The sequence below is a fragment of the Protopterus annectens genome, chromosome 6.part0 (genome assembly GCF_019279795.1).
Source record: "Protopterus annectens isolate FY-2018-M chromosome 6.part0, PAN1.0, whole genome shotgun sequence".
NCBI classification, from domain to species: Eukaryota; Metazoa; Chordata; order Ceratodontiformes; family Protopteridae; genus Protopterus; species Protopterus annectens.
The window spans coordinates 213,638,835-213,666,268 of record NC_056737.1 but is presented as its reverse complement, the minus strand read 5'-3'; the positions used below and the strand labels follow the sequence as shown (position 1 = coordinate 213,666,268).

Genomic DNA, 27,434 nt, shown 5'->3' with positions numbered 1-27,434 from the left:
TATCATTGTAGGTGCGTGCGTGAATGGGTGTGCCTTCTTTGAAGGTTGGGCATTGGGCTGGCACCTCAGCACTGTAAAAATCCACTGCCAATCATTAGCAGCCATTATTTCCGCTGTGGCGACCCCTAACTGGGAAAAGCCAAAATACATTTGTTTTAGTCCTTGTTATTATTGCTGTTAACTTACATGTCAGAATTAAATAAAAAGGCCTAACAGCTTCACTTACTGTGTGTGTTTGTATATTTGTAAGCATCCCCTTCATTGTCTGCATCTTGTGAAAATTTCTTATAATATTTTTTTCTGATTACTCTGTGCTTTGTCTCTTAATTTAGTTTTTGATGAGATTACTCCAACATCTCCATCATTTACAATCACATATGTTACTTATGTACTGCTCTACCGTATGTTTCTATACTCCCTGTCTTAGCCCAGTTAATTTTGAATACACAGTGCTTCAGTATACATACCCATTTCAATGTCCTCTATATACCTGCCTTTATTGTTCCCATGTATATCCATCCTTTGTCCTTTCCATGGGCATTGTTTGCAATTTCACTAAATCCTCAGATCCCTGGGATTGTCATTAAATCTGTCATTCTCTTCCTCTTCTTCTTCTTCTTCTTCCTCTTTCCGCATCATTCCGCTATCCCATTCTTACTATTTTATCATATAATTGGTGCATTCAGTTTAGGAAGCTTTGGCTCATATTCATTTATTTCTACACTTGTTAATTGTTTAGGAGTGGTCAAATGACCCATTTCTGTCATTTGCTGGACAATAGGCATGAATTCATTAAGACAGTTTATTTTTTAATAGGAGTAGTTGAGACATATCATATGTGAGAATTCTCTTTGTTGCCCTGTATTCCTAATTTAAGAAACTATTTTATTCACTCATTCCTCTGATTTGTCCCCAAGTACCACCCCCCCCCACACACACACATACATACATTTAAGATCAACAGACTGCTCATGAAGAACCTTTCTTCCTTCTAGGTGATTCCAGGTCCATCGATCCTGGATTCCTTCCCCTGCAACACATCCCAGCTGTGGAATGAAGTCCTAAATTCCCTCCTGATAGAATACTACCTTAAACAGCATTCTATATTTTAAAATCACTCCCTTCTATAAAAAATAAAATGAATTAAATTACAATGAAGTGTCTCCTGCCTCCAAGTTAGATGCTGATGGTCTTTTTCTTTCATAGGATCATAGGATCATAGGAAGTTACTAGGCTATTGCCCCTGAGGCTTTTATAAGCCTAGCCAAGAGTTTAGCCCATGCATAGACAAATCAGCACCCGATGCACCTGTCCAGCAGGGGCACTGGTGTAATCCCAGGGATGTATTTTCTATTTCCTATCCAGTTATCCATGTTGTGCTTAAAAAGGGGTAAAGAGGTACTCTGCTTGACGTGGAGAGGGAGTCTATTCCATAGATGTGGGAGTCTCTGGGACACAAATCTGTGCCACCAACAAGTTCTATTGATGTCACAGACCAGGTTGAGGTCACATGTGCGGGTTACTCAAGTGGAGCCTGACTTGTAGATATGCTGGTTCCAGAACTCTTGCATAAATATAAGGGAACAAATCATAAGATAGCAATGTAGGAAAATGAGGCTAATTTATTCTGTGTTATTCTCCTGTCTCAGACTGTGACTGAACCACATGCCTTCAGGATTCATAAACAACTAATGAAGTTACAGTGATCAAAGATTACAATGATTACAATGGAAAACAGTGTAAAAGTAAAGTAAACAATAGGAAGGGTAGACTTTCATCCAAAACACAGTCAAAGGTATTTTTGCAGGAGACAAGTTCCCTTCATTCCCCGTATCTCTACATGTGTTTAGGGTTGCCAACTGTCCAGAATTCTTCTGGACTGTCTAGAATTAAGGGACACTGTCTGGAAGAACAGAAAATGCCTGTGTTGTCTGGAAAAAATGGTGCACTGTGCACATTTTCGTTTAGTTTAAAAAAATTACATTTTTTTTTTATGGGCGTTCTTCTTTAAGAACGCCCTTTGCGTCCAGGTGCAGATGACGAAAACAGTGTCTTTGCAACTGTTTATGTCTGTCTGCTCACTGTCTTCCGCGCCCACAGAATTTGAATTATAAAGAAGACGGACTGTATGCTGAAAAGCCCCAGGCAAAGCACGAGTCCGGCTGGTGTTTGCTCTGAGTTTTCTCTAATCCAACACTGCGGCACATGTAAGTTCTGTTTTTTTTTTTCCCTCAGCTCATACTGTGTTGTATTTTAATGGGGCAGGGTGCTGCAGTCCTGAGAGTATGTCCTCCTATGATGCCTAGTAGTTAACTATGAACCTGTTTTCAGTTTGCCATCCATTTCCTATTGCAATATTACCGGCAGCTTACCATTTTTTAACCTAACATAGGCAATCAATTCTTCAAGGGCAGCATGCATTGATTTGTAGATGAAACACTGAAATATAAAATTGTTTGCTAGCAGCAACTTTTCATTAGTTGCAGATCTCTTTGTTTAATGTGGAATTTAGATGACGTTTTACTTCTGCACTCTGCAGAGATTGTGCATATTGACTGATATTGGTGGATTTTAATGACATAAGTATGAGTGGCCATTTATGGTTGAAATGTTCTGAATTGGGCAGTTTTGTCATTATTGGTTCATGTGTTTTGTTTCAATGCTTACTGGCAAAATGTTTACAACTATAAATTTAGCACACAGTCTAACAAGTGGTGCTGTTACTGTCATCACATCATCACTGTCAAAAATAATAAGGCTTGTTGAGGGCAATGTGTTTGTGTGTGTGTCTAAAAGCTGCCAGTTGAACGTTAGCCATATGTTTTTCATTCGCTTATCAATGAGAAATCAGAAGTGTACAGAAAAGTATCTACCATTTTTGGGAGGTAGTTGGTATATGAAAAGAGCACCTATAGCATTACTTCTGCCTGATTACTGATGAGGCTTGTTGAGCAGCAGTGTCTGTCAAAGAGCAATATGGCTATCTTATTTATGTGAAGGCTTCACTGTCACATCTCATCTGATGTACCCTCTCTAAAGGGGCATGCATAGTCATCTGGGACAGTATGTATGTGGGTGTTTTGTACTCAAGTACCCTATTAGAACTCTCTGGATTTTTAGTGTGAATTGGTTTAAGGGAGCTAACATATGGCCATTTTCATATGGTTAACATATCCAACATTTTAGAGGATTGTGTTGCCACAGCCTGGCAATATATGCTATTTAAGTATATCACTAATATGCCAGTTTTGTTTCATTAGAGATTCTAAATGAGCATGAGCGTACCAGTCTTAAAGTTGTGATGGCTGCTAATTCATGTCTGCTAGCTGTTATTATGTATTGAAATTTAATACAATCAGGAAGGTGAATCAAAGAACTTTTGCTTGGCTTTAAAAATGTGTGCATGGGGCCTATAATTTGAAAAAACCCAAAGGTAAACTTAATCCACCACTGGCCAGATGCATTTTCTTTGAATGTAGGTTTCAATGCTGTTTCAGTGAATGTGAGTTTTAAAGGCCAAGAAGTATTAAAGCTATGTCTGTTTATGAGAGACTGTATTGCTTGTTTAGCAAATGGCTTTTAGTGTTTGAGCTGTAAAATTTGAAATAAAAGTTTTACATTAAATCCAAGTATCTGTAATCATTGTAGAAGTAAAGCCGAAAACAGTATGCATGCAGAGTTTTGAACAACAGTATTTATGGCAATTGGGGAGAAATGGAGAGATAGTCAAGTAATGGGACACCGGAATGGCTGTGTGTGTGTGTGGGGGGGGGGTACCGCATGCATGGGGGGGGTGCATGTGTGGGGGCATTTTGCTTTCATATACATGCCCAGAATTTTTGACATGAAAAGTTGGCAACCCTACATGTGTTTAGTATTAAAAACTTGACACTCAGAAGGTCGAGTCTTTGAATCAGTCAACGTTTCTTGAAAGTCAGTATGCCAAATACCAACATGCATGCAAATTACACCAAAAGCTGAAACTCCCTGCTGCTCCATATGCTGGAACAAGCACTAACATGGGTCCGGAAGGGGAAAAAAAGTTCAGACGGTCAGTAACGCCAGTAGTTGGCATTCCGAATGTTGACATGTGGAATTCCAATAGCTCGTTGACTCAATCTTCCAAGTATTGAGCATGTGATTGTCAACCCTCTAGATGTACTTTGTCTGACTGTTCAACCCTGGAGTATGTGAAAAAACTTCATTACCTCCAAATTTCAGTAGCCTCAAATTAGTTTTGCCATTATATGTATCTAAACTAGGTTTGACTGTTTGTGTCTAACTATTCCCATTTGGAATAAAGTCATATTGACTTAACTCATGTCCATGTCTGCATGTTTACTGACCTTCCTCTTTAGGCACTTTGGAAGCAGCATTCGACCTAAAACAGTGTGCCAGAAAGTCAAATTTACTTATCATTATGTTGCCAATTGGAACTGTTCAGTTCTACTGCTTACTTAACAGTGACATCATCGCCTTTTGTACATCAGACACTACTAATCCTGAATTACTCCAAATTATAACAAAGAAAGGTTAGTAACTTTTCTCAAGTAATGTCACATGTGTGCTCATGGTTTGCATGTAATTAAGTCACAAAATTTACAACTTCAGTATTACATAGCAGTCTAAGATCATATCAAGGAAGTCAAAAACAGTGGCATACCCATAGATCCAGATGGTGATTTACTTTCTAAGTATGGGAAGCATTGTGTTTGAAACTCTGACTTGGATCATGAGCATTATTCTTTACAGGCTGTTATCTAGAAGTGTAAGACCTGATAATAATAGTCTTGGCATTTCAAAAATAAACTGCAATTCAGACAAACAACAGGGATGTCTAAAAAAAGTTACACTTTTAAAGCATTTTATTTGCAAACAGATTTTGCTATCCTGCACCCCATCCCAGTGTAGGTGCTGCACCCCACCCACATCTCTGCCACTTGTATATATCAGCACTAAGACTGCTATACCTTAGAGAGTGGATTTGCTGAGATACTGCAGCCTTGGACGTAGTATACATGTCCTCCAACATTTGTACTTTTAGTTCCCGTATTCCAAGGATCACAGTTATAGTCTTTTGAATTTCAGCAGGCACTCCTTTTTTTAAGTGCCAGACTCTTTAAGTAATTGTTCTGTACTTCACAGTTAGCCTCCCAACACACCTTACAAAGTTTTTCTGCCTCTATGAGTGCTTATTGAGTTATGCATATGTATGGCACACAGTCTGCTGTAACTTTGTATACCTTCAATGTAATGCGCCTCCTAGTGACAGCTACTGGTTTAGCAAGCAGAACTCACAGTGTGCTATGGTATGCACCCTCAACAGTGTATGTGACCCGCTTGCTTTCACGTGAGCTTTTAGGACGCATAATGCACAAAATGCTTTACTGTATATTGTTTGCATTCATGTCTTCCCCCACCCAGTGTAGTTTTCTACATGTGTGTATTGAGTTAAATGTGAATCAGGGACCACAATCCTGAGTATCAGTGCGGGATTCTTGATGTCCCAGCCCCCACCACCTTAACACTGTACTTTATATTAGTGGTGATCACTGCAACATTCATTTCACTGTGGTGCATACTGAGGCCCTGCTCATAGATATGCAGTTCTGTTTCTTAACTGCATATCCATTCATACTGTGTCTGACATTTTATGTACTACATGTACTATGGAGTTTAGATGATGTCTTTAAATCTAGCTGCCTGCATTTGTCTACTGGGTGTTTACACAGCGGTCTAATATGCATGTGATTTTCATTTATGCAGCATTACAGACAGAAGCTATTTTCAATGTTAGACATTTCTTTTATTCACAAAACTTAGGAGTGGCTCGAACCACTAGGTCAGGATGCAATACAAAGAAGTTTCAAGAAAGTGATGTCCTCGGAAGTATGTTTTGCATTACTAACAAATTAGGTGTCATACTGTGCTCTTGTGTTTAAGGTATGTATCAGTCCTGTGTTTCACAGTGCATGAGGTCAGGTGCCACACTACAGTATTCTAAAATAACTATTTCACTTTATTAAAGAGCAAATCAAAATGTTTTCCATAAAGTGAGACGTATGTGTAAACCCAGTAAGAACAGTTCTCGCTGGTATACAGTGAGGGAACTGAGGGATAGTGTACTGTCATTTCAGAATGTTCCTGTTATGTGGAGATCAATGCAGTCTTGGAAATAATTAATTTCGGACTTAGAAAGACATAGGCCCCCTAAGTTCAACAATGCAGCTCATATGTCTTCAAAACATCACTCTTCTCAGTATGAAGACTGTTTTTTAGTAGGCAATGTTTTTTTCAAGGAAACATTAATAGACCTTTTTTTGGTTTGACCTTTTTCGCCATGTTTTGTCAGTTAGCCTTTTCTCATTTGAACTTTCAGCATGAAATGAAAGATAACCCTGTCTGCTCATAATAGCTTAACATGTGGAGGATGGATATCCCTGCTCTTGGCCTGGAAAGAATCTTGTCAGCACCCAGCAGTGATAGTCTGTGATGCAATTTAATTACAACTGAGAGGATTATAAACAACATAGCTATTCAAAATATATACTTCCAAATGATTTGTTACAGAAAGCTGGAAGTTAAAGTAGTAGCAGAGCCTTCATTTAAATGAGGATGTGCCACGCTGAGTACCTTGTTTAGTGTGTAGACTTGCTTTTTCCTTCATTTTGTTGTTTCTTAAATTAGACTGCTTATTATTTGCTGCTATTTTGGTCCCTAGGGTGCAACATCTTAACAAGGTTTACCACTGTTTTTCTTAAACTGTATCCTGTCCTGCATGACAGTTATATTCCTGGAATCACTGCAGTTTTTAGTCAATACTACGGTCAGCCTGAATACTGTTCTGTCCTTCAGTAAATCACTGGCATTTATAACTGTGTGTTTATGGGTGCATGCCTGTGCGTATTGCGTGCACACAGAACTGGCAAACTAAAACAATTTTATAGATTTTCCTGTATTCAAAGTGCATACAGCATAGGATCAGTGTGTAGGTAATCATTGCAAACCTGAACAATTTCATTATAAAATAACCAGACAGTACTCTGCTGAGCTATGTGTACTGGTAGAGCTGAATAGGTAGGGGTGGGTACTTGTCTTACTGTTTTAAATGTTATAAATTGATTGTAATTCATTTCTTGGAAGATGAGTGGCCTTTTATATCGTTATCAAAGGGGACTGGAAGGAGGAAACAAATTGATGAGCAGGCCAACAAAAGTATTGCAAAACATTCCCCTGAAAAAAGAACAGCTTCATTTAATAAAAGAAGCACTTACTGCTGGGTAGGGCGAAGAATGTATGACATGTGCAGATTGATCCTGACTGGTCCTTTAAGTTACTCATTGTGAGAACAAAGTTGTAATGGGATGGCTGTGCAGAATTTTATGGACATAAAACAGCTTAGAGCAAAGAATTGACAGAAGTTTAGGACGGAACAGATACGAAGGTTTCTTGCTTCACAAGCAGTGGTAAAAAGTGAGATGATTTCAAGAGGAAACATTCAGTTTCTTATCTACTGGCATAATGAATCACAAATATCAGTGGCTTTGTGTATTCAGTGTTTCATTGCATTGGAACTGACTATTTCCCAGATGATATGCTTTAGTTTTGGTTTGTGAGACTCAGTGATAATGGAAAGGATGGTTGCTTTCCACCGTTTCCCTTTTCTTTCAATTTACACAGTCTCAGAATTGGTATGTATAAGGATCTGGGATGGGGTAGTTTTGTATGTATAAGGATCTGGGATGGGGTAGTTTGGTATGTATAAGGATCTGGGATAGGGTAGTTTTGTATGTATAAGGATCTGGGATGGGGTAGTTTGGTATGTATAAGGATCTGGGATGGGGTAGTTTGGTATGTATAAGGATCTGGGATGGGGTAGTTTGATATGTATAAGGATCTGGGATGGGGTAGTTTGGTATGTATAAAGATCTGGGATGGGGTAGTTTGGTATGTATAAGGATCTGGGATGGGGTAGTTTGGTATGTATAAGGATCTGGGATGGGGTAGTTTGGTATGTATAAAGATCTGGGCTGGGGTAGTTTGGTATGTATAAGGATCTGGAATGGGGTAGTTTGGTATGTATAAGGATCTGGGATGGCGTAGTTTGGTATGTATAAGGATCTGGGATGGGGTAGTTTGGTATGTATAAGGATCTGGGATGGCGTAGTTTGGTATGTATAAGGATCTGGGATGGAGTAGTTTGGTATGTATAAGGATCTGGGATGGGGTAGTTTGGTATGTATAAAGATCTGGGATGGGGTAGTTTGGTATGTATAAGGATCTGGGATGGGGTAGTTTGGTATACATAAGGATCTGGGATGGGGTAGTTTGGTATGTATAAGGATCTGGGATGGGGTAGTTTGGTATGTATAAGGATCTGGGATGGGGTAGTTTGGTATGTATAAGGATCTGGGATGGCGTAGTTTGGTATGTATAAGGATCTGGGATGGAGTAGTTTGGTATGTATAAGGATCTGGGATGGGGTAGTTTGGTATGTATAAGGATCTGGGATGGGGTAGTTTGGTATGTATAAGGATCTGGGATGGAGTAGTTTGGTATGTATAAGGATCTGGGATGGGGTAGTTTGGTATGTATAAGGATCTGGGATGGCGTAGTTTGGTATGTATAAGGATCTGGGATGGAGTAGTTTGGTATGTATAAGGATCTGGGATGGGGTAGTTTGGTATGTATAAAGATCTGGGATGGGGTAGTTTGGTATGTATAAAGATCTGGGATGGGGTAGTTTGGTATGTATAAGGATCTGGGATGGGGTAGTTTGGTATATATAAGGATCTGGGATGGGGTAGTTTGGTATGTATAAAGATCTGGGATGGGGTAGTTTGGTATGTATAAAGATCTGGGATGGGGTAGTTTGGTATGTATAAGGATCTGGGATGGGGTAGTTTGGTATGTATAAGGATCTGGGATGGGGTAGTTTGGTATGTATAAGGATCTGGGATGGGGTAGTTTGCTTCCTTCATTCATTAATGGTTGCAAAAGTCTTATACCTTTTAAAAAATGTTGTGCAACATTTGGAGCTGTTTTGACTGTGTGGTAGTTTGCAGGATTATTTGCTTTAATTCTATTTAATCACATTTTGATTAAATAGCATGTGATTAATCATAGTAAATGTAGACTCGAGAGCTGAGGCCTCGTTTGGTGCTGAACTGTAAAGTCATTAGATTAACTCTGTGAGAAAATAAATAATACTAGCTGATCGCAACAAAATGCAGAGAAGTAAAAAAATCCGTGGGTTGGTAAGGTGAATGGAGTGTTTGTCACAAATTACTTGTATCCTTACTAGCAGATATTAGCCAAGATTTGTTTCATAAAATACTGGGAAAACACTGACTAACTTGCTTAGTAATATTTTTATGTGCTGTTATGAAACTTGGCCCTTGTCTACGTAACAGGAAAATTACTGCTGGCATCCTTAGTTTCATAAAGTGAGGTGAGGAGTAAAATTGGATGGTAACATTTAACAGGTCCTTTATTTGCATTTTAGTACTCTACATTCTTTCTTTATCTATCTATCTATCTATCTATCTATCTATCTATCTATCTATCTATTTATTGCCATTTGATTACTGGGAAAGTAAGACTGAGTAGGTGCCCAGTTTCAGTGGGGACTCTGTAGAAAAGCTCCAAAGTATTACAAAAACATTTTAAGAACAATAATTTTTACAGTCTTCAAAAATAATGCAAAAAATCTACATTTTATATAATTATACCAAATTAGATGTAATGTGAAACCATTGGTTAAGAACAGATACAATTTATATGACAGCTTAATATTTAGAGAGATTTTAGTTTATAAAGAAATTAAAGACAAGTTTGCATAATATGAACAGGAATTGCAATATGAAGTGGGAGAAGAAAAAACAGGGTTATGGCATACTTTGAAGGAAATTCAGGGGAGAAAAACTGACTGAAGTAAGGAAGTCAATGAAGAAGGGAGAGTAAGGACGTGTAAGGTATGAACAGGTACTTGTTCATATTTAGGGATATGGTCTATTACACCATGGTAAGTCCTGTGTCTTTCATATGGGAACTTCTAGGCACTGATATTTTGGATGACCAGGAAGGAAGGTGTTGGCAGCTTCTACGTTTACAGTATTTTAATTCTCTCACCTTACCATACGTGTAATGCAGAAGCTAAGATGGAGGTGTTCTGTAGAAGAGCCTTTCCATAGACTTTCCACATTGTTTTGCTCTGCTTTGGACTACTATTTGAACATTATTGCAGGATATAATTATAGTAGATGGTTCCTTACCTTCCCACTGAAGAGCATGCACTGGTCTCTCCATCTTCCCTTGTCGTGGCTGCATGTCTAATGTCCTTGACTGTATTGTGGACATTTGTCCTGTTATAGTACCAACCTGTCCAGCAGGAACAACATATGGTGAAGTAATATTAAGTTTTGGTGGAAGCTTTTTTGTACAAATTCCCTTTCAGAGTTGGCATTCATCCAAATTCCATTTGAAAAAACACATTTTAATTCCTGTCCTCACAGGCATACCACATCCTTGGCCATGGATCACCACACGTGGTCACCTATAGATATAATAATGGCACAAATGTTGAGACTTAAAGAATTATTTTTTCAGACATCATAATCTCAAAATAGCAATTGGAAATATATTTTTGTCAATGTGTACAGCAATGAAATTACACCTGCCGCCCCCACATCACTGCTACTTTTAATATTCTGATTCTAAGGTTGAATGAGGTCCAAGATGGATGCAGTGCACTGGTGAAAATATTGTTAATATTGCACTAACTCGAAAGTCCTGTACCTCTGAGTGCAAATAATTAATTAGAGCGGTGTGGTGGCACAGACCCCATGTCTGTGCTCAGGGAAGGTTTGCTGCCTTGAAAAATCAACCTATTCACAAACATTTATAGGCTAGTCTTGTATTTGAAAGTGTACAGTACATCAGTTTTGTACCTGCAATAATGTGAGCCTTGCAGTTTTCAGGAAATTGACCGTGTAGTCCTCATTTATCTATATGGTTCCTGCCTAGTCCAAGCCGTCATATAAAAATATACTGACTTTCACCCAGTAATCTCTGAACTTGCAAGAAAAAGTCATAAAGATCTCAAAGGGTACTTGTCTGCATATAGCAATGGCATTTTTCCCAGCACTTTGACTTCCTAAAGTAGGAAGCATAACACAGAGGGCTGGGTGAGTGGATGCAAATTGGAGTCCAGGTTTGAATCCCTTCTACCCCACTTACATATAAACTGTGGATGTAAACAAATTATTTAACCAAATCCTTTGGAATCTGTGGATGTATCTCATTAACCAAGTTAAAATAAGTAAAAAACTATTGTATTAATTACTATGAAGATAATTATCTAATGTTTACAGAAACAGCTCAAATAGCAACCCTTATTATGTGTTATTATCTGAAAATGGCATTATATGATATTATTAAACACTGTGGTTAGAGCAGGTGGGGTATAAATCCTTAAAAGATATGTGAGTATTTCACATTTGCAAGGAGTTATCAGTATGTAACATGACACCCATAACACAATACAGAGCAATGTGCATTATTGTTAAACTTGAAGAAGTCATACCCAGTGTATTTCTTATTGTCAATTAATATATTTAATAGTAATATGTTTTTAATAATAATATGTAAATGGCAACACAGTAGTTGTCCATCTGTTGTAGACGGAGGCCAGAACTGTTTTATATTTCTTTTTCAAGCAGCAGATAAAGCTGTAAGTATGATGTACATTTTACAGCTTCCATTTTGGGTACAAAGAGGGATGTTTCCTAGCAAGCATGTCAGTTTCTGATAGATATTTGACAGCCAAAAAAAAAAAAACTTAGAAGAAAAAGGAAGGCATTTTATTGTTTGCTTAAATGGGTGTCTATGGCTAGACAACTCCAGTTTCAGTCAGTTGCATTTCCTTGAACTGGGTCTTCTGATAAACACTTTCAGCCAACATGAATTTACCCTTTTCCTCAATGTTGCGCAACTGTGGGGTTAGTTTATTTAAGTTAAGGGGTAGGGTGTCCTTTAACACAAAGAATGCATATTTGGCTTGCCCTGTAGTAGAAGAAGCTGTTTTTTTTTTTTTTTGTTCTTCTGAAAGTGGTTATCACTGGAGCTATTTCAAGGGAAAGTGGACTTGCTAAAATTGCTATTGGTGAGTCAACACAAATCCCTATGCTTCTGGTGCAGTTTCTATACTCATCATAGGGTCATAGGGGGCAATATTCATCAGTTCTTGGCCTGTCAGGCAGATAATAAACTTTGTATATCTCTTGCTTGTCCATAGTGGACTGTTTCTTCTCTTTACCTGTAAAGAATTTTTTATGGCATTACTCTGAAAAAATAAAGGCTATTAACTGCAGAACTCTCTACACAGTAAACAATGCCATTATAACTAAACTAGAGGTTTAACTTACTAGAAAATGATGAACTCTATATATTTTTATTCTGAAGATGGAAAACTAGTTTTACTACATAGGTTCATAGATAAATAATCAGCTAGCTGCCTTTGCAGGCCATTTTAAGCCTAACCAATTTCCCTCAAAGGTGAGAATTGTATTATGATGGAGTAATTTACTTACAATCCTGTATGTAGAATGGACTGCAGGAGTCACATCCTGATTGTAGTTTTGGGGAAACCTAACAAGACATTGACTCAGTATATTTATGGCTTCAATCACTTAGTGCTTTGTTGTACATTTCTATTTATTCCACAAAGACTGCAGGCTTTTTCCTGAATGTTGTCATGACACAGGCAGAAAAGAGTGATTAGAGGCCTGGGTTGAGACACTGAAAGGCTGATTCTCTCCTCCCCTTGAAAGGTAAGATATCATGTTCTTAGGACTGTAATACCAATCGCTCGAATGCCATTAGACTGTCCAACAAAAAAGTAAGTCACTAATAGACATTTTAGCCACTACCAAGTTATACCTACTTTCAGCTGAAAGAGTCTTAACTCTGCTCTCCATGGCTATCATTTCATACATGGTCCTACTGGCAGGTTGGTTTGCTGTCAGTCAGTATTCTTTTCTCAGTTGTGATACTGACAGCTTTTCATACTGCACAGAGTTCATTTTTAGCTCATTTTTGTATATTTCCTAACTACTCTGTCTAAAAAAGTAAATTACTGCTTTGCTAGGTATACTGCTGCATTTATCTTATAGCTGCAAAGGTATACTCTGCTGACAAAAATATAACAGGCCATCAGAGTTATAGCTACCTGAACTGGCATCCTGGATGGTCTACCCAGAAATAACACCCCTCAAACCAAAGTTGAGAACTAAAATAAAATGTTATTTAAGATTGAAGAACAAAAAATATCCACAATTTATTGCAGCAAAGAGCATTACTAGCTCCTTACAAAGCCAACTAGATAGTAATACACACACACACACACACACACACACACACACACACACACACACACACACACACACACACACACACGTATTCATTTAAACAACTAAACAACCATGTATATTTGAACAAATCCCAGTACTGTACTTCTTCCTAATTGGACAATGACCATCTTTAGTTGACTTAATCTTTAGGTCTGCTACACATGTTCATTTGATGATATTCATACCACTGCACATTAGTGTGTTTGTAACAAATGAGCTTATGATCCCATTCATTGCCACCTATGTGATGTAGAGAGAGACTACTGTCACATGATCTGCAGCACTGCCATCAGTTAATACACAAGGGAAAATCAGCCTTAAGAGTTTACAGCAAAAGAACACTGCTGCCTTGGGTAATAGCCAAAAATGTTTATTCCCAAATAAATGTTACACTGCACAGCTGCAGATAAGTATTGTAATCACTGGCTCACCATATTTTCACCCACCACAGACTGATCCTGTATCTAACAGTGCAGCTCTATCAATAGCAATTATAACACAGCCAAGATTATTTTGTACACAAATACATAGACACACACACACACACACACACACACACACACACACACACACACACACACACACACACACACACACACACGCAATATTTTTTATGAGGAATTAGTGACACTTCTCTCATGCCAACACTTCTGTCCCTGTCTATACTTCAGTGCTGCCACCAGCTGTACCATTAAAGTACACCCAAAATTAATTTCCCGTTTACCTTTTAAAGAGAGCCAACCATTATAAATTTGTATTTCAGTATTTGCCTTAAGCAGTAACTCTTCAAAAAGCAAAAGCCACCAGTTATGAAATAATTAAGTTTAGCAACTACTGTTATACACATTAGTGTATTATCAGTCACAATCATTTAAAACTGAATATCTAATTTTTTTTATCCCCCAAAATATTAGCAATTCATCTTATAAAAATACACAAATAGCCATAAACTTGCACAAAGAAAATACAAAATAAATGTATTTAAGCTGATAGAGTATATTTAGAAGAACTTATACTTTAGTTACATCTACAACTGATTTACAAGTCTAAAAAGTAGTTGCACATACTCTCAAACATGCTTCAACAAAGTTTTGTCCAGATACTTAGTCTAATTAAGCACACTTCAGAAGTTAACCAGAACTAACTGACTAAGAGTTTTTTTTTCTCTACTTAAGAGTTCCAGGCTGAATTTCCTGTTTTTCTTTAGTCTAAATGATGCTTTCCTGTTTTTGAAGCCTTTCTTTGAAGGGGGTGGCTAAATAAGATAATCCGTTATTTAACCTCTTAAGCACTGTAAATGTATGCAAATGTGGGAAGCAAATTTAGTTTTTTACTAACAGTTTCACTGCATTTCCCCTAACATGAGTAATATACTGTCAATATCGTTTTACATTCTGTACATGGTGTACATTTTATATGCTGTAAGATCTACAACCACATTTTTTATGAAAACTCTGTCACCACATTTAACTGTGTATATGTTCTCTACATAAAGGTCAGCAGTCCCTATACAAGTAACATAGATACAATGTAAGAGTGATGATAACAGGATTTGGGAGGTCAGTAGAGCTTTAAAGATTGTATGCAATGCTAAGAAGCAGAGGAAATGCAGCTATACTACATGCCTGTCCAGATCTACATCTCCAGGTTGCACATTCCTGCATCGCATGCTGATACTTTTGAGTGACTGTTGGCAACTCCTCTTTCTTTCATAGCATTGCATATGTTTAACCAATTCTAGATGAAGTGACTGGCATGCACTATAAAGAGTAAAACTGACCACAAATGAGGTTAATTGGAAGTTGGCATCCTGCTTTAATGCAGACTAATGTCTGCACACCTTCATAATACAGTATCATCACAACGCGTAGCAGATGCTGTTTGTGATAATCCTTCCTAGTTAATGACGGAGTTCAGAATGTATTCTTCATTATAAGAGAATGCTAGATGGCAGCAGAACTCATTTTGTGGCCAGTTTTACACTTCACAGTACATGCCACTTTTTTTTTTATAAGCATTAGTTTAAGTTTGATAAAAGGAAAAGTATTAAACAAATAAATAAATAAAGCCTTTATGGTCATAATCATCTCATGTATCACCCTTAGCCTTCCACTCATTTGTGTTACTGTGCCATGCACTATAACAATGTTCACAGAGGCTCTTGGTTGCTTTGCATGCAGGATTTACACAGTCGCACACATTTAATTTTTTTAAAATACTTTCTAAAAAAAAAAGCAAGGAGCATCTACTTATGAGATTGTGGACTATGCACATGAAGGATGTGCCTGGATAATTACTTTTTTTCTTTTCAGTTAGCAATGCTTTCACTATGATCTTTAAACCTAGAGATATTGGTGAATTTGAATTTGCAGGAACAAAAGATCATGAGCACTACCTACACAAATATATGCCATTGATCCTCAAATATTGTAGCAGTATGGTCAAATAGCAAATATTAATGAAATCTGAGGCCCTGCTGTCACCTAGATTCAAGAGTGAAGGAGCCCACTCAGGTTGAACAAGAAAGAGGAACACATCTTTTTAACATATAACATATACAACAAACTTTTAAGAACAACAAAGACTGCATTTACAGACTTGGAGGACTTAACTGATTTTAAGTGTTTATAGTTTGGTGTGTTGAATGGTTGAGTAATATTTTGGAGAAAGATGTTTCATGTTTAGTTTCATGGTTTCTGTAGGGCTTCTTTCCTTGTACTGCTTTTATTGTCAGAAGGTCCATGACAAGCTTGAGGCATATGAAACCTAGATGGTTGCCTAGGGTGCTTCACAGCTAAGGATGCGACTCAGCAAGAAAGAAAAAACAGTTGGAAAAGTGCCTCCAGTGAGAGAATAGTGTTGCCATGTAAGAAAAGTGGTAAACAATGCTTAGTCATCTCAACTGTACCAATTTTATCAAAAATAATGAATTTAGAGTGCAGTTCCATGCCCTTCATGAATACTGACTTCCCTGATAGTCATGAGTTACTTATTTTTTGGGGGGCTGGAATGTGAGTGTGGGGATCATCATGTGTAGCATCACTGGATGAAATAGTACCCAGCCAACAAGTCAATAAGTGAGTAAGAGCCTTCTAGGAGTAGAAAACATGCAATAGTCTTTAATCTGGGCAGGCCATGTGTTATTGTCTAAAAGAGTACAGCGCAATGTCACTGAATATCTTTTTTTAATTTTTAATTTTTAAAACACTTTCGGCTTCTGAGAGAGGCTGTGAGTGCAGTCTAGCCCAAGTAATGATTTTTTTAAACAAGCTAGCCATAGAGAGCTAGAGAGAGAGCGACACTTGAGACAGTAAAGAATTCTTTAGATGGAAAATTTGTAGTAGTCAACATATATGTCTACCAGTTGATTGACAGCCTTGTTTTTGGTCTGTAGTATTTTCTGGAACTAGAATGGAACTGCCTAAATTCTTTCACATCTCCATTCCCCAGAAAGCACTCGATGTGGGATCACAAGTGATAGTGCTAACTCTGTTTCGTTTTGCATTTAATTCTCAAGGACAAATGATTGCTTCATAGTTCTTTCAAAGTTTAAATACAGCATTGCTAGCAGCTTGAGAAAAGGGCACATAAACTTAATCAAAGTTGTCCAGATTTATGTTTTATCAAAGCAAGCATTTACATTTGATTTTTACATCTAATGTAAATGTAATAATCAATTTTTATGAGTTTATTTTTTGTAAATATAGTGAACACAGGACACTAGTCCTTTGAAAGATAGAAACACACACGCCATTGCACAGTTGTAGCAACACTGTTTATTATTTTCACGATATTATTATGCATATTATTTTCTGGTAATGACTTTTTTCACTTTAGACATTTCTAAACAGGTTTTCTGGTTAAGGGCACAGAAAATTGTTGTATTTTGTATTATTTTCTTCAGTAGCCATTCTGATAGTCATTTCACTGTGGCTACCAAACTGCTGTGTATGTTGAATGCCTGGTTTACAATGGGAAATTGTATTAGGTGGCATTTATGCTTTTTTAATATTGTTGAGGTTTTGCTGTATAAAGCAAATTCTAGATGTACTCTTGATTGTGTATTAATATTCTGTGGGGTACTGATAACTCTGCAGCCTTTTATGTAATTTATACATTGTTTTAGTAGAAATGAACACTACTTCTTTCAAACGATGTGGATGCAGTTCCATTAATAAGATGCAATGTTTCGCTTCCATTTCATTTTATTAAGTGCTATGGTATCACCAACTGGCTAGTTTTGTTCCTGAAATTCAAGGTGAATTTGAGTAGCATTTAAAGCAAGTATCATGTTATTTTTAAATGAATTAGATTATTATTTTAAAAAAGTTCACAGAGTTTTAAGATACTTCTTTTGATTTTATTTGAAGCACACATTATTACCAAACTGAAGACCGTAAATAAATACATAAAATACAGATTTGCAAAGGAAATAAATTGGGTCTATATCAGAAAATATCGAAGCCACAGAAAACCAATTTTTTTTCCTAGGGAAAGAATTTGGTTGTCCGTTTCTGTTGCTTCGATATTTTCTGCGCTGTGGTGGAAAGTTACGGGTCGGGTTCAGGTAAGTGTGCAATTGAGTGTGGGTTAGGGTAGTTAGGGCTAGGGTGCGGGTTAAGTATGTGTGCGATTGTGTGGACGTGAGGGTTAGGGCGGGTTAGGTGAGTTAGGGTTACGGCGCGGGTTAGGTATGTGTGCGATTGTGTGGATGTGAGGGTCAGGGTGGGTTAAGTGAGTTAGGGTTAGGGCGCAGATCAGGTAAGTGTGCGATTGTGTGGACGTGAGGGTTAGGGCGGGGTAGGGGAGTTAGGGTTAGGACGCGGGTGAGGTGAGTGTGTGATAGTGATGGACCTTAAGGTTAGGGTTTGGGTTAAGGTAAGTGGATAGTTAGTGGTGTGTATATAGTTTAGTGTAGGGTTAGGTGTAAGATTTTAGGTGTATGTGTGTGGATTGCTGTTTGTTTGGTGTGCGTGTGTTGTGTGTATGTGTTTTGGAACAGCAACTTTTTTCCTAGGGAAAAATTTGCTGTTCTGTATGTTCAATGTTTTCAGCTTTCTCTGACTAGGATTCGATATTAGAACATTCAAAGTTTTGAAGCTTCGATGTTCTAATATAGACCCAATAAATGTAATGGGGAAGGAACCAATATAAAAGCATGAAGAGCTCTGGATGGAAGCTGTGATAGTTGAAGAAGGGAGACAGAGGAGAGGTAACTGTGAGGAGTCCAATGGCTGTAACAAAGGTCCGGAGGGAAGTAACAAAGGATATGGGATCATTATTAATAAGATCCTGCAGGCTGTTACTGGAGAAATGTGTTAGGGTTGTAAAAGACAGGTGTTTCTCAAGTGTACTACAAGAAGTAATTTAGTATGATCTGGTGACTGAACCTTGCTGGAAAAAACGGCTATGTTCAGTTTCTAACTGTACGTTACACACAGTCCTCCTACACACCACTGCCAATCAAATTGCGGATGGGCAATCCGCTATGGTGACCCCTAACCGAAACAACAAGCTAGAAGATCATTGGCTGACTGTGGAAGCTCCTCCCTGTAAATGACTTTTGATGACAGCTCTTTTTTTCTAGATGGCTTCAATACAAGTCGTTTCTTTTTGAACAACATGCTGCCTAGGAGCTGTTTATGATTCCTTCTTCGTAGTGTTTAAATCCCCACTCCTACAGAAAGGCATTTAGGAAAATGCATTAAAGTAATACAAAATGTGCTAAAAAGTATGATTTTTACAGCACGTATCATTTTCTAACAGAGCCATACAACTGTGAAACAGCTTTTTGAATATAAATAAGGTTTGTTTGTTTGTCATTTTTTACACACATTCGGTGAAAAGATTTGTTTTGATATGAAAATGCAGTAGAAAAGTTTGCTTTGATCAAATGTGTAAATTTATTATTTATTTATGTAATTCAAGACATAGATAGTTTGATGTGAATGCAATGCAAATCATTGTGTGTGTGATTTTTTTTTTTTAATCTGCCTAGGTGCTGAGAGGCTTTCAAAGATTATTTCACTCCCTGTATTTTCACATTGTCAGTTATCCAGTGAGTCATTGCCTGTGTTATGCTTTGTATAAGGGAAAAACATTCACTTTCTTTTTTTCAGATGGTCTGCCATCACTTTTAATCAAGCAAGCATTTTCTGGAAGTAGATCCTTCGGGAAAACAAGGGTTGTAGTTTTGCTCATGCATTTTTTTACATCCTTTTGTATGTCTTTAAACTTGCTGCAAGCAGAAAAAAATAAATTAAAGATGAAGAATGTTAGGAAAGCTTTTCACATATTAATTACACATTTTGGTTGCATTTTTCTTTGCCATTGTGGAGGAGCTCTTTCTACATGATATCATACTACATAAGTGCAGTTGGAACTCCTGCTTGATTGTCTGTCATTTATATGTATTTATGTTCTTTCTGTGTTATTTCTTATTTCAGGTAATATTGCTTTAGTTGTTTCTAATGCTGGTGTTAATGAGCCATGGTTCTGGTCCTAGCTCCTTCATGAAATGCCAGCACTTGTCATTACAAAAAAAAAAAAAACACCAACAACACAGGAGAACAGCGAATCTTGAAGATAGCTCTTCGCCTTAAAACTTCTTTTTGGAGGGGGAAGCCCCCACACCCCCAAAACGTATATATACCAACTCCAAGATTGCTATACCTCATAGAAAAGGGAATATTCCAAGAAATGGCATCTCAGATTTAATATATGTAAGTCCAATTTTTCGACTATTCAGTTACAGTATTTTGGGACTCACCCCAGTGGGTCCTGACATTTCAAACGGTTACATCTGGTCCCTTCTGACACCCATTCTGCCTGGCTCAGCTCCCTTTCCTAGCTACAAGGTAGAACTCACTAATAAATTTGTATGACAGTAACTTTGTGGCCTTGCTGGCCGTCATAGTATGTTACCCTTTCATTGCTCAGTTGCTGAGCGGGTTTAAACATTTTTTTAAACCCAATGTTGGATTCAGTGTAGCTTTCATCCTTTATGGTTTGTTAGAACATTCAGCTTCATTTACTTTGCCGTGTTGAATGCCAAAAGTATTGTGATGACATTTCTCCTTTATATCTAACTTCCTCTTTCTCCACATGCAAAATACTGAATCAGATTCTGAAGTACCCATCAGGTGTGTCATTTCACCTGGAACGCCTAACCCCACTCCAGAGTAGACAGATATGGTAAGCCTCCTCCCCACCAGGTGTCACTGTATCTCAGTGATACTATCACTGAATCTGTCAGCATAATCACAGACATGTACACAGGATTTCTACTGGGCAGGCCATGTGGTGGGCTCTCTGCAGTGATAAAGGCTTTCTTTTTTGTGACATGGCTGCTTATCCTGCACATTATTTTGCTATGACTACTACTGTGTCTTTGCGGTGACAGATGTTTCCCTTACTTTATTTCACCTTTTAATGTCTTGCATACCACACTTACACTACTATGTTATACTGCTACAATCTACTTTCCTGATGTATTTTACCATGCTTTACTTTATATGTCAGTCATTATATCACACCATGCAATACAGTGCACCTTAGATGACCCATTATCTTTTTTTTGTTTTGCTTTGATAAAACATTTATTTATTTTGCATTAGTCAGGTAGACTCCACAATTTCAGGTATACCCCATGGAAGTATAGGCAAGAAACAGGTCATAGATATAGTAACAAAAATTGGTGCAGTGACTAGAAATATAATTTTACAAACCTAGATGTAATCAGTTAAATGCCATGAGTGTGATACGATATAGAAATAATGTTGTAGTGTCTTATATGAAAGTAATCGGTGTAAATCATTCTTTACTAGCAACATTACTTTGCATTGATAATTAGAATCAAGGAAAGGAAGCAACTATAAGAATCAAAAGAAAAGAAAAATATCACGATGTGGCAGTCTGAAGCAGGGATATAGGACAGTTATCAAAGGCAAGCCAATTGCAAACAACATAACAGAATCGGTGTAGATGAATATCCGAAAAAATGGGTGAATCAGAAGTTTATTAAAATACACAAAACTCAGGAATGCACACAATTATTCACAGAACTTTTTTGTAGGAGACAAAATTCTCCACATGCCCATAAAAGATAGAACATTCCACATATCCCTTAACCCTAGCCTTAATCCTGAACAGTTCTACTAAACCTAATCCTAACTCTAAACCTAAATCTAGCCATTAAACTTTAAATCATAGCCCAGCCCAGAGCTCAAGTCAAACCTTTGGATCACAAATTCCATCACATATTTCTGAAAGCCATTTAATCATCAGGCTTTTCATTCATGATTTACTGGAAGCTTTTTTGCCCCCTTGCCTGTTAACCCTCAAGCCTCCCTGAGACAAACTAGAGGCCATTCATTCCCCTGTGTAGGTGACCCCAGCACAAACATGAAAGTGGTTCTAGAGGGGCCATTATTAAGGCAGCCATGATGGTTCTTTGTGCCCCTAGTTCTCCCCTTTTCATCCGACTTATAACACTTAGAGATGACATGTCTAAGTCTGAAATTGAGCAGGATCTTGACAGTGTTGTCACTGGTTTCTCTCTAAAAGACTTTGTGTCTGTTAAGAAAAAAATCATGTTGTTTAGCAGGCTTGCAACATTACAGATTGTTTATTAAAATTCCCCCAGACAAAAAATGATTTGGCCATACAAGTGCTTTTTTTAATATCCAGTGATGCAGCTTCCTTTTCTCCTAAGTGAAATGTATGACATTGTCAGATAAAACAAGTTAAGAGTGTGGAAAGTTATCTCAAGCCCTTTTCTATTGTTCCCAGGGTTACAGTTTTCAGATGCATACATAGCAGAACTGGGAGTCATGCTTTTGGCATCATCTTACTTAGTGTGCCAGCTTTGCAAGAAACATGCAGAAACTGCAAGGCTTATCAAGTGAACTGTTTATATTCAGACTGCTCTCATCTTATACTGAGCATCACTATGAAACTCCAAAAGGCACACCAGCTATTTGTCAGTGTTAGGCACATTTCATGAGCTGTGCAATGATTGTTAAATGGGCTGCTTAGAGCTCCTGTCCTCCTCTTACCTATAAATCACTACAATCATATCAGTGAGAATCCTCCCCTTTGAGCTTCCCTATTTATACATACAGTCTGGCTATATCCATATCCAAATGATTGCGAATAAGTTCATATGTTCATAGGTTCATAGGTAGGTACTAGGCTATCGGCCCAAGGGCCTAAGTAAGCCTAGCCAACAAGGTTCCCTGGCTTACGCCACCCAAGAAAGTTAATTTCCTGTGCCCCTGTCGAGCAGAGCCACTGAAGTGATCCCCGGGGTGTATTTCTTATTCCCCTGCTGAATAGCTGTCTGAATTTGAAATAAAGCCATCTCCATCTTTGGCTTCACTGTTTGGAACATTTTTACGTATACTCCTGACTTTCAGAGATATTTGAAAACATAATTCTCAAAAATTGCAAAATGCAAATGCTACAGCGGGTCTGTGACTTTTCATTTTACGCATTGACCCTGTCTTATTCAAATTAGATCTAATTTACCTGAAAGAAATACTACTCTTAAAGAAAGGACTTCCTTTTCATATACTGATCTAGAGACACTGATTCAATGTTACTGCAACAAACTTGATCTACTTCAGTATTCAGATTAATAGCTATTTTTGACGTACTGCACCACACTGACCAGAATACAGAAATGGTAAAGGTTCTGTCCTGTGACTTTCTGACAGTATCCCCTTCCATGGCATTTTTCAGTATGGGTTGTACCATTGTATTTACTTAAGTTATATTTGCCTCGCAACCTACACCATTTCTGAAGACAGTCTGAAAGGTCAGCTGTCCTACATAGTTATCAAGTAAACAATAAGCAGTGAGTGTAGGTCATCCATTAATAACAGTGCAAAAGTAATGAAAGATATGTGAATGTTCATTTGCATTCCTGTGATTTTACATTATATATGTACAAACTTTTCTCCAGTGAAAAGTTTAGTACAGGTGTTAAAAACTGAAACTATGCATAGTGTTTGTAGGCACTGAATAGCTGTCTGAATTTTACCACAGTTTAATTCAAAGGTAATATGTTCTTTCTCCCCCTCCCCCTTTTCTGTATATTTCTAGAAGCAGCAGACAGAAAGCTTTCAGTAGAAGAAGAAGAGGCCAAAAGAATTGCTGAAATGGGGAAGCCAGTTCTTGGGGAGCACCCGAAACTGGAAGTTGTCATAGAAGAATCATATGAATTTAAGGTAAGTACTGTGCATATCTGCTCTTTATAGAGAAACTGAAATTAGTCCCAGGTGTAAATCTTCTCTCACCCTTAAGATTTTTACTTGCATGCATACTGTGAGCTACCTTATTACGAATTGCTTATTACTACATGGAAATGTGTCTGGAGGATTCTGCCTTCTTTCCCACCAACAGTTCGAATCACTTGCAGCAGCAAACCCACAATTATCTATTCTTACTGAGTCATTGTGGAGTCTGCATGCCCTCCCCACGGTCGAGTGGCCTCCGAAAGACATGCGTGAATGGACGTGCCTTCGCTGAAGGTTGGACGTTGGGCTGGCAACTCGGCACCATAAAAATCAACTGTAAATCATTAGTGGAGTTCCGCTGTGGTGACCCCTAAAAGACAAACAACAACTGAATCATTGCATTCCAGTTTAAACTTTTACAAAGCAATTTAGCAAAGATGGAAAATATTGGACATCTCTGGCTTGCATTTATTAACTCATTGCTGTGTTAGACTGCTTCTAGAACACTAGACATTTTTGAAGATGCTGTTTCTTGGCCTTTAGTAATTCAATCAAGACTATGCAATAGCAGTGGCCAGTTTCTTATTTTTTTGACAAGTACTGAGCTGTCTTGATATCTCACAATGTGTGACTTTTTATGCCATCACAGAGCTGGTACATTGCACCTTCCAACCAAATATTGCATCCTTTGAAATAAAAATACTGACACATCTTCATGTACAGATAAGAATTGCCACCTTTTCAAATGCCCAAAGTGGGATATTTTTTGTAGAAATGTGAGATTTTGCAAGACAAACCATACCCATGGCTAGTACAAAGGATAAAACTTCACATTTTTACCAAAAACTAAAGCCTTATTATTACAGAATTTGAGTTTCTTATGCTATGTCATATAATATTTAAGTGTTTCAGATACAAAAAAATATGTTTTATGCAACTATTAAAAAAAAATAGTAGTAAAGATTTTTGCCCTAAAATCTCAGCACATTTGCCATTTTTAATTGTTTTTTTTTTTTTTTTTTTTTTTTTTTGCAGGATACAACCACCTAAATAGGTACAAATAGGGATTGTCATGTGCTAAGAGGAAAAGACAGTAACCCCAACAATATTGCTGCTGTGATGATTATAAATTACAGGGGAATATATTTATAAATTCGTTGTTTCATGAAAATCAAATATAGTATCAGAAACTGCAACTGTATGGTATGATCAGCAAATGCAAACATTTTAAAAATGTGAAAAAGTTTTCAAATTCCATCTAATATTTAGAAGGCCTCTCTGTTTGAAAAGAAGTACAAAAAAAACCCCTAAAATATGGTTGGTATAAATTTGCTAGCCCCAATAAGTTTAGTTTAGTAAATACATGCCATGACAGCATTTTGTTCTATGATAAACAGTTTTCTGACTCTTATGTCACTAGCAGAAATGCTATAACTTAACATTTCACTAATAATTAATTGAGTGAACACTGGAATACCTCAAGGATGTGTTCTGAGTCCACTGCTGTTCACCTTGCTGACACATGATTGCATGACTAGGTACAACACAAACCACATTATTAAGTTTGTGGATGATACTACAGTGGTGGGTCTCATTAGCATTGGTGACAAAAATGCCTGCAGAGAGAAGATGAACCAGCTTGTCTGGTGTGACAACAATAACCCAGATCTCAATCTGAATAAAACAAAGGAGGTACTAGTAGAGTTCAGGAAGAGATGCAAGGCTCATTCTGCACTCACAATCAAAGGAGAAACAGTGGAAAGGTTGAAGAGCACCAAGTTCCTGGGGGTGGATATCGCTGAAGACTTGTCTTAGTCAATAAACACTAATCACATTGTCAAGAAGGCGCAACAGCATCTACACTTTCTAAGAAGGTTGAGGAGAGCAAAACCACCACCTTCAATTCTCACAACCTTCTACAGAGGCACCATTGAAAGCATCCTGACTAGTAATCTCTCAGTGTGGTATGGAAACTGCACAGTTTCAGATCTCAGCAGAGCCATGAATATAGTCAAAGACTGCACTCACCCTGCCCATGGTCTGTTCTCACTTTTGTCTTCAACCAGGCGATACATTAGCTTGTGTTACAAAACCATCAGATTTAATAGAAGCTTTTTCCCACAAGCCATCAGACTTCTGAACTCCAGTAATAACATACACTATGCTGGTCATTGAGGTCTGGAGTTAAAATGCTGAAGAAATTCACAGACATATGCAATAAGTCTATGAAAGCACAATCATATACCTTATGTGCAATATTAACAATGCCAAGTTAACATTCTGTGCAATATGTCAAGTTAGCATTCAGTGCAATTTGAAATCTGATTCTGATCTATGCAATATATTCCCCTGAATTCTCTATTCCCTGCATGGTGTGCATGATTAGTGCAGGAGCTCCGACAGGCAATATGTCTGCCGTGTGATCCAGGAACAGCCTGCAGGGGTGTGCACAAGAGCTCCTGCACTAATCATGTGCGCACTAAGCTCTGGTATGCAAATCACCTCATTTGCAGGAGAAATTCATGCAAATGAAGTGATTATACAATTCAGGAAGCTTGCAATAGTTCATGCAAGATAAGTGCTATCTGCAGAAATGTACTTGGTTAGTAACCGAGTACATTTCTGCAAAGTCCGAAACGGAGCTATGACAGCTCCAAATAAAGGCTGCATAACATTGAGGAGACATGCCAATGGCCAAGTATAAGGCCAGTGGCATTGCAAACTGTTTCAAAAATAAAAAAATCAACTTTTATTTTTTTTTAGCCGATCTCAGCTGTTTAAGCATAGGGCAGCAGCACACAAATGGGATCGGGGGGAAAATAATAAAATAAACCTAAAATAAGCATTCTAACTAAAGTCAGTATTCTGCCATGCAAGTCAATGGTAGGCAGAACACAAGCTGGCCAGTGAGTAGTGGTTGCTAAGGAGGGAGGCTCAGTGTGACACATGTAACTATGCATTAGCAGGCAATCCTATACAAATGAGGGAAAGGATAGTGAATCCCAGTTTTCCCTAGCATGTGAGGCAGGTCCCAACAGTGTAAGTGTATGAATAGCTGGGTGCAAGACTAGGATATAGGTGACATCGTGGGGGGTGTCAGGCAGACTGTAAGTGGATTGGAGCCCTGTGGCTCGGGACTGCTCCTAGCTTAGCACAGCTAAGCTGGGGGGGGGGGGGTCTAAACCTGCCTAGCAATCTTTAAAAAGCCAAAGCGGGTATGCGCATCTCGCACCGGGTTTTAAAGAAAAAGAAAAAAGTAAACCAGGAAATAGCAGTTATGTGCACATTTGTGCACTCCATTTGCACGGCACACCCCCAGGCTTAAACAGGAAGGCAATGGGAAGGGAAAACAGCAGTAGGAAGGTAATCAAGGAGAACTAGGTTAGCTGGCAGGTGAAATGTATCAGAATCAGCCAATTACAAAGGCGGCAGCCCAGCCCAGCACACCACTATAAGCTATGCAAACACCTTTCCCCCTTGTTTTTCCCAAAACTCTGCACCACCGGTGTATACAAACGGGGAAGTTTTACAAAACGAAAGCAAAACAAAAATGTTAGGGGCTGCTTTTACTATCATAAACCAGCATGTGCAAGAGGCTGAGGGTGGTGAGGATGTGAATGCTGCCGACCAGCCCACAGTGAGGGGACGGAGAAGAGTGTACAGTCCCAGGGTAACCTACCAAGGGCTACATGAGCTGGAGATAGTGGAGCACTATAGGGTGGACAGGGACCTCCTACAGCAAATAATTGAGTTGTGCCAGCCACACCTCACACACAGAACTAACAGA

General features: G+C 38.0%; 1 protein-coding gene across 3 annotated transcripts in view; it reads left to right on the top strand.

Moving 5' to 3' along the window:
- SLC8A3 (solute carrier family 8 member A3) overlaps positions 1 to 27,434 on the top strand; it is a 1,486,960-nt gene that overhangs the window by 1,355,824 nt on the left and 103,702 nt on the right. For all 3 annotated transcript variants that reach the window (XM_044073965.1, XM_044073963.1, XM_044073964.1), the window contains exon 5: positions 23,514 to 23,638. In XM_044073965.1, coding sequence (XP_043929900.1) covers positions 23,514 to 23,638 — 125 coding nt within the window. The remainder of the gene's footprint in view (positions 1 to 23,513; positions 23,639 to 27,434) is intronic.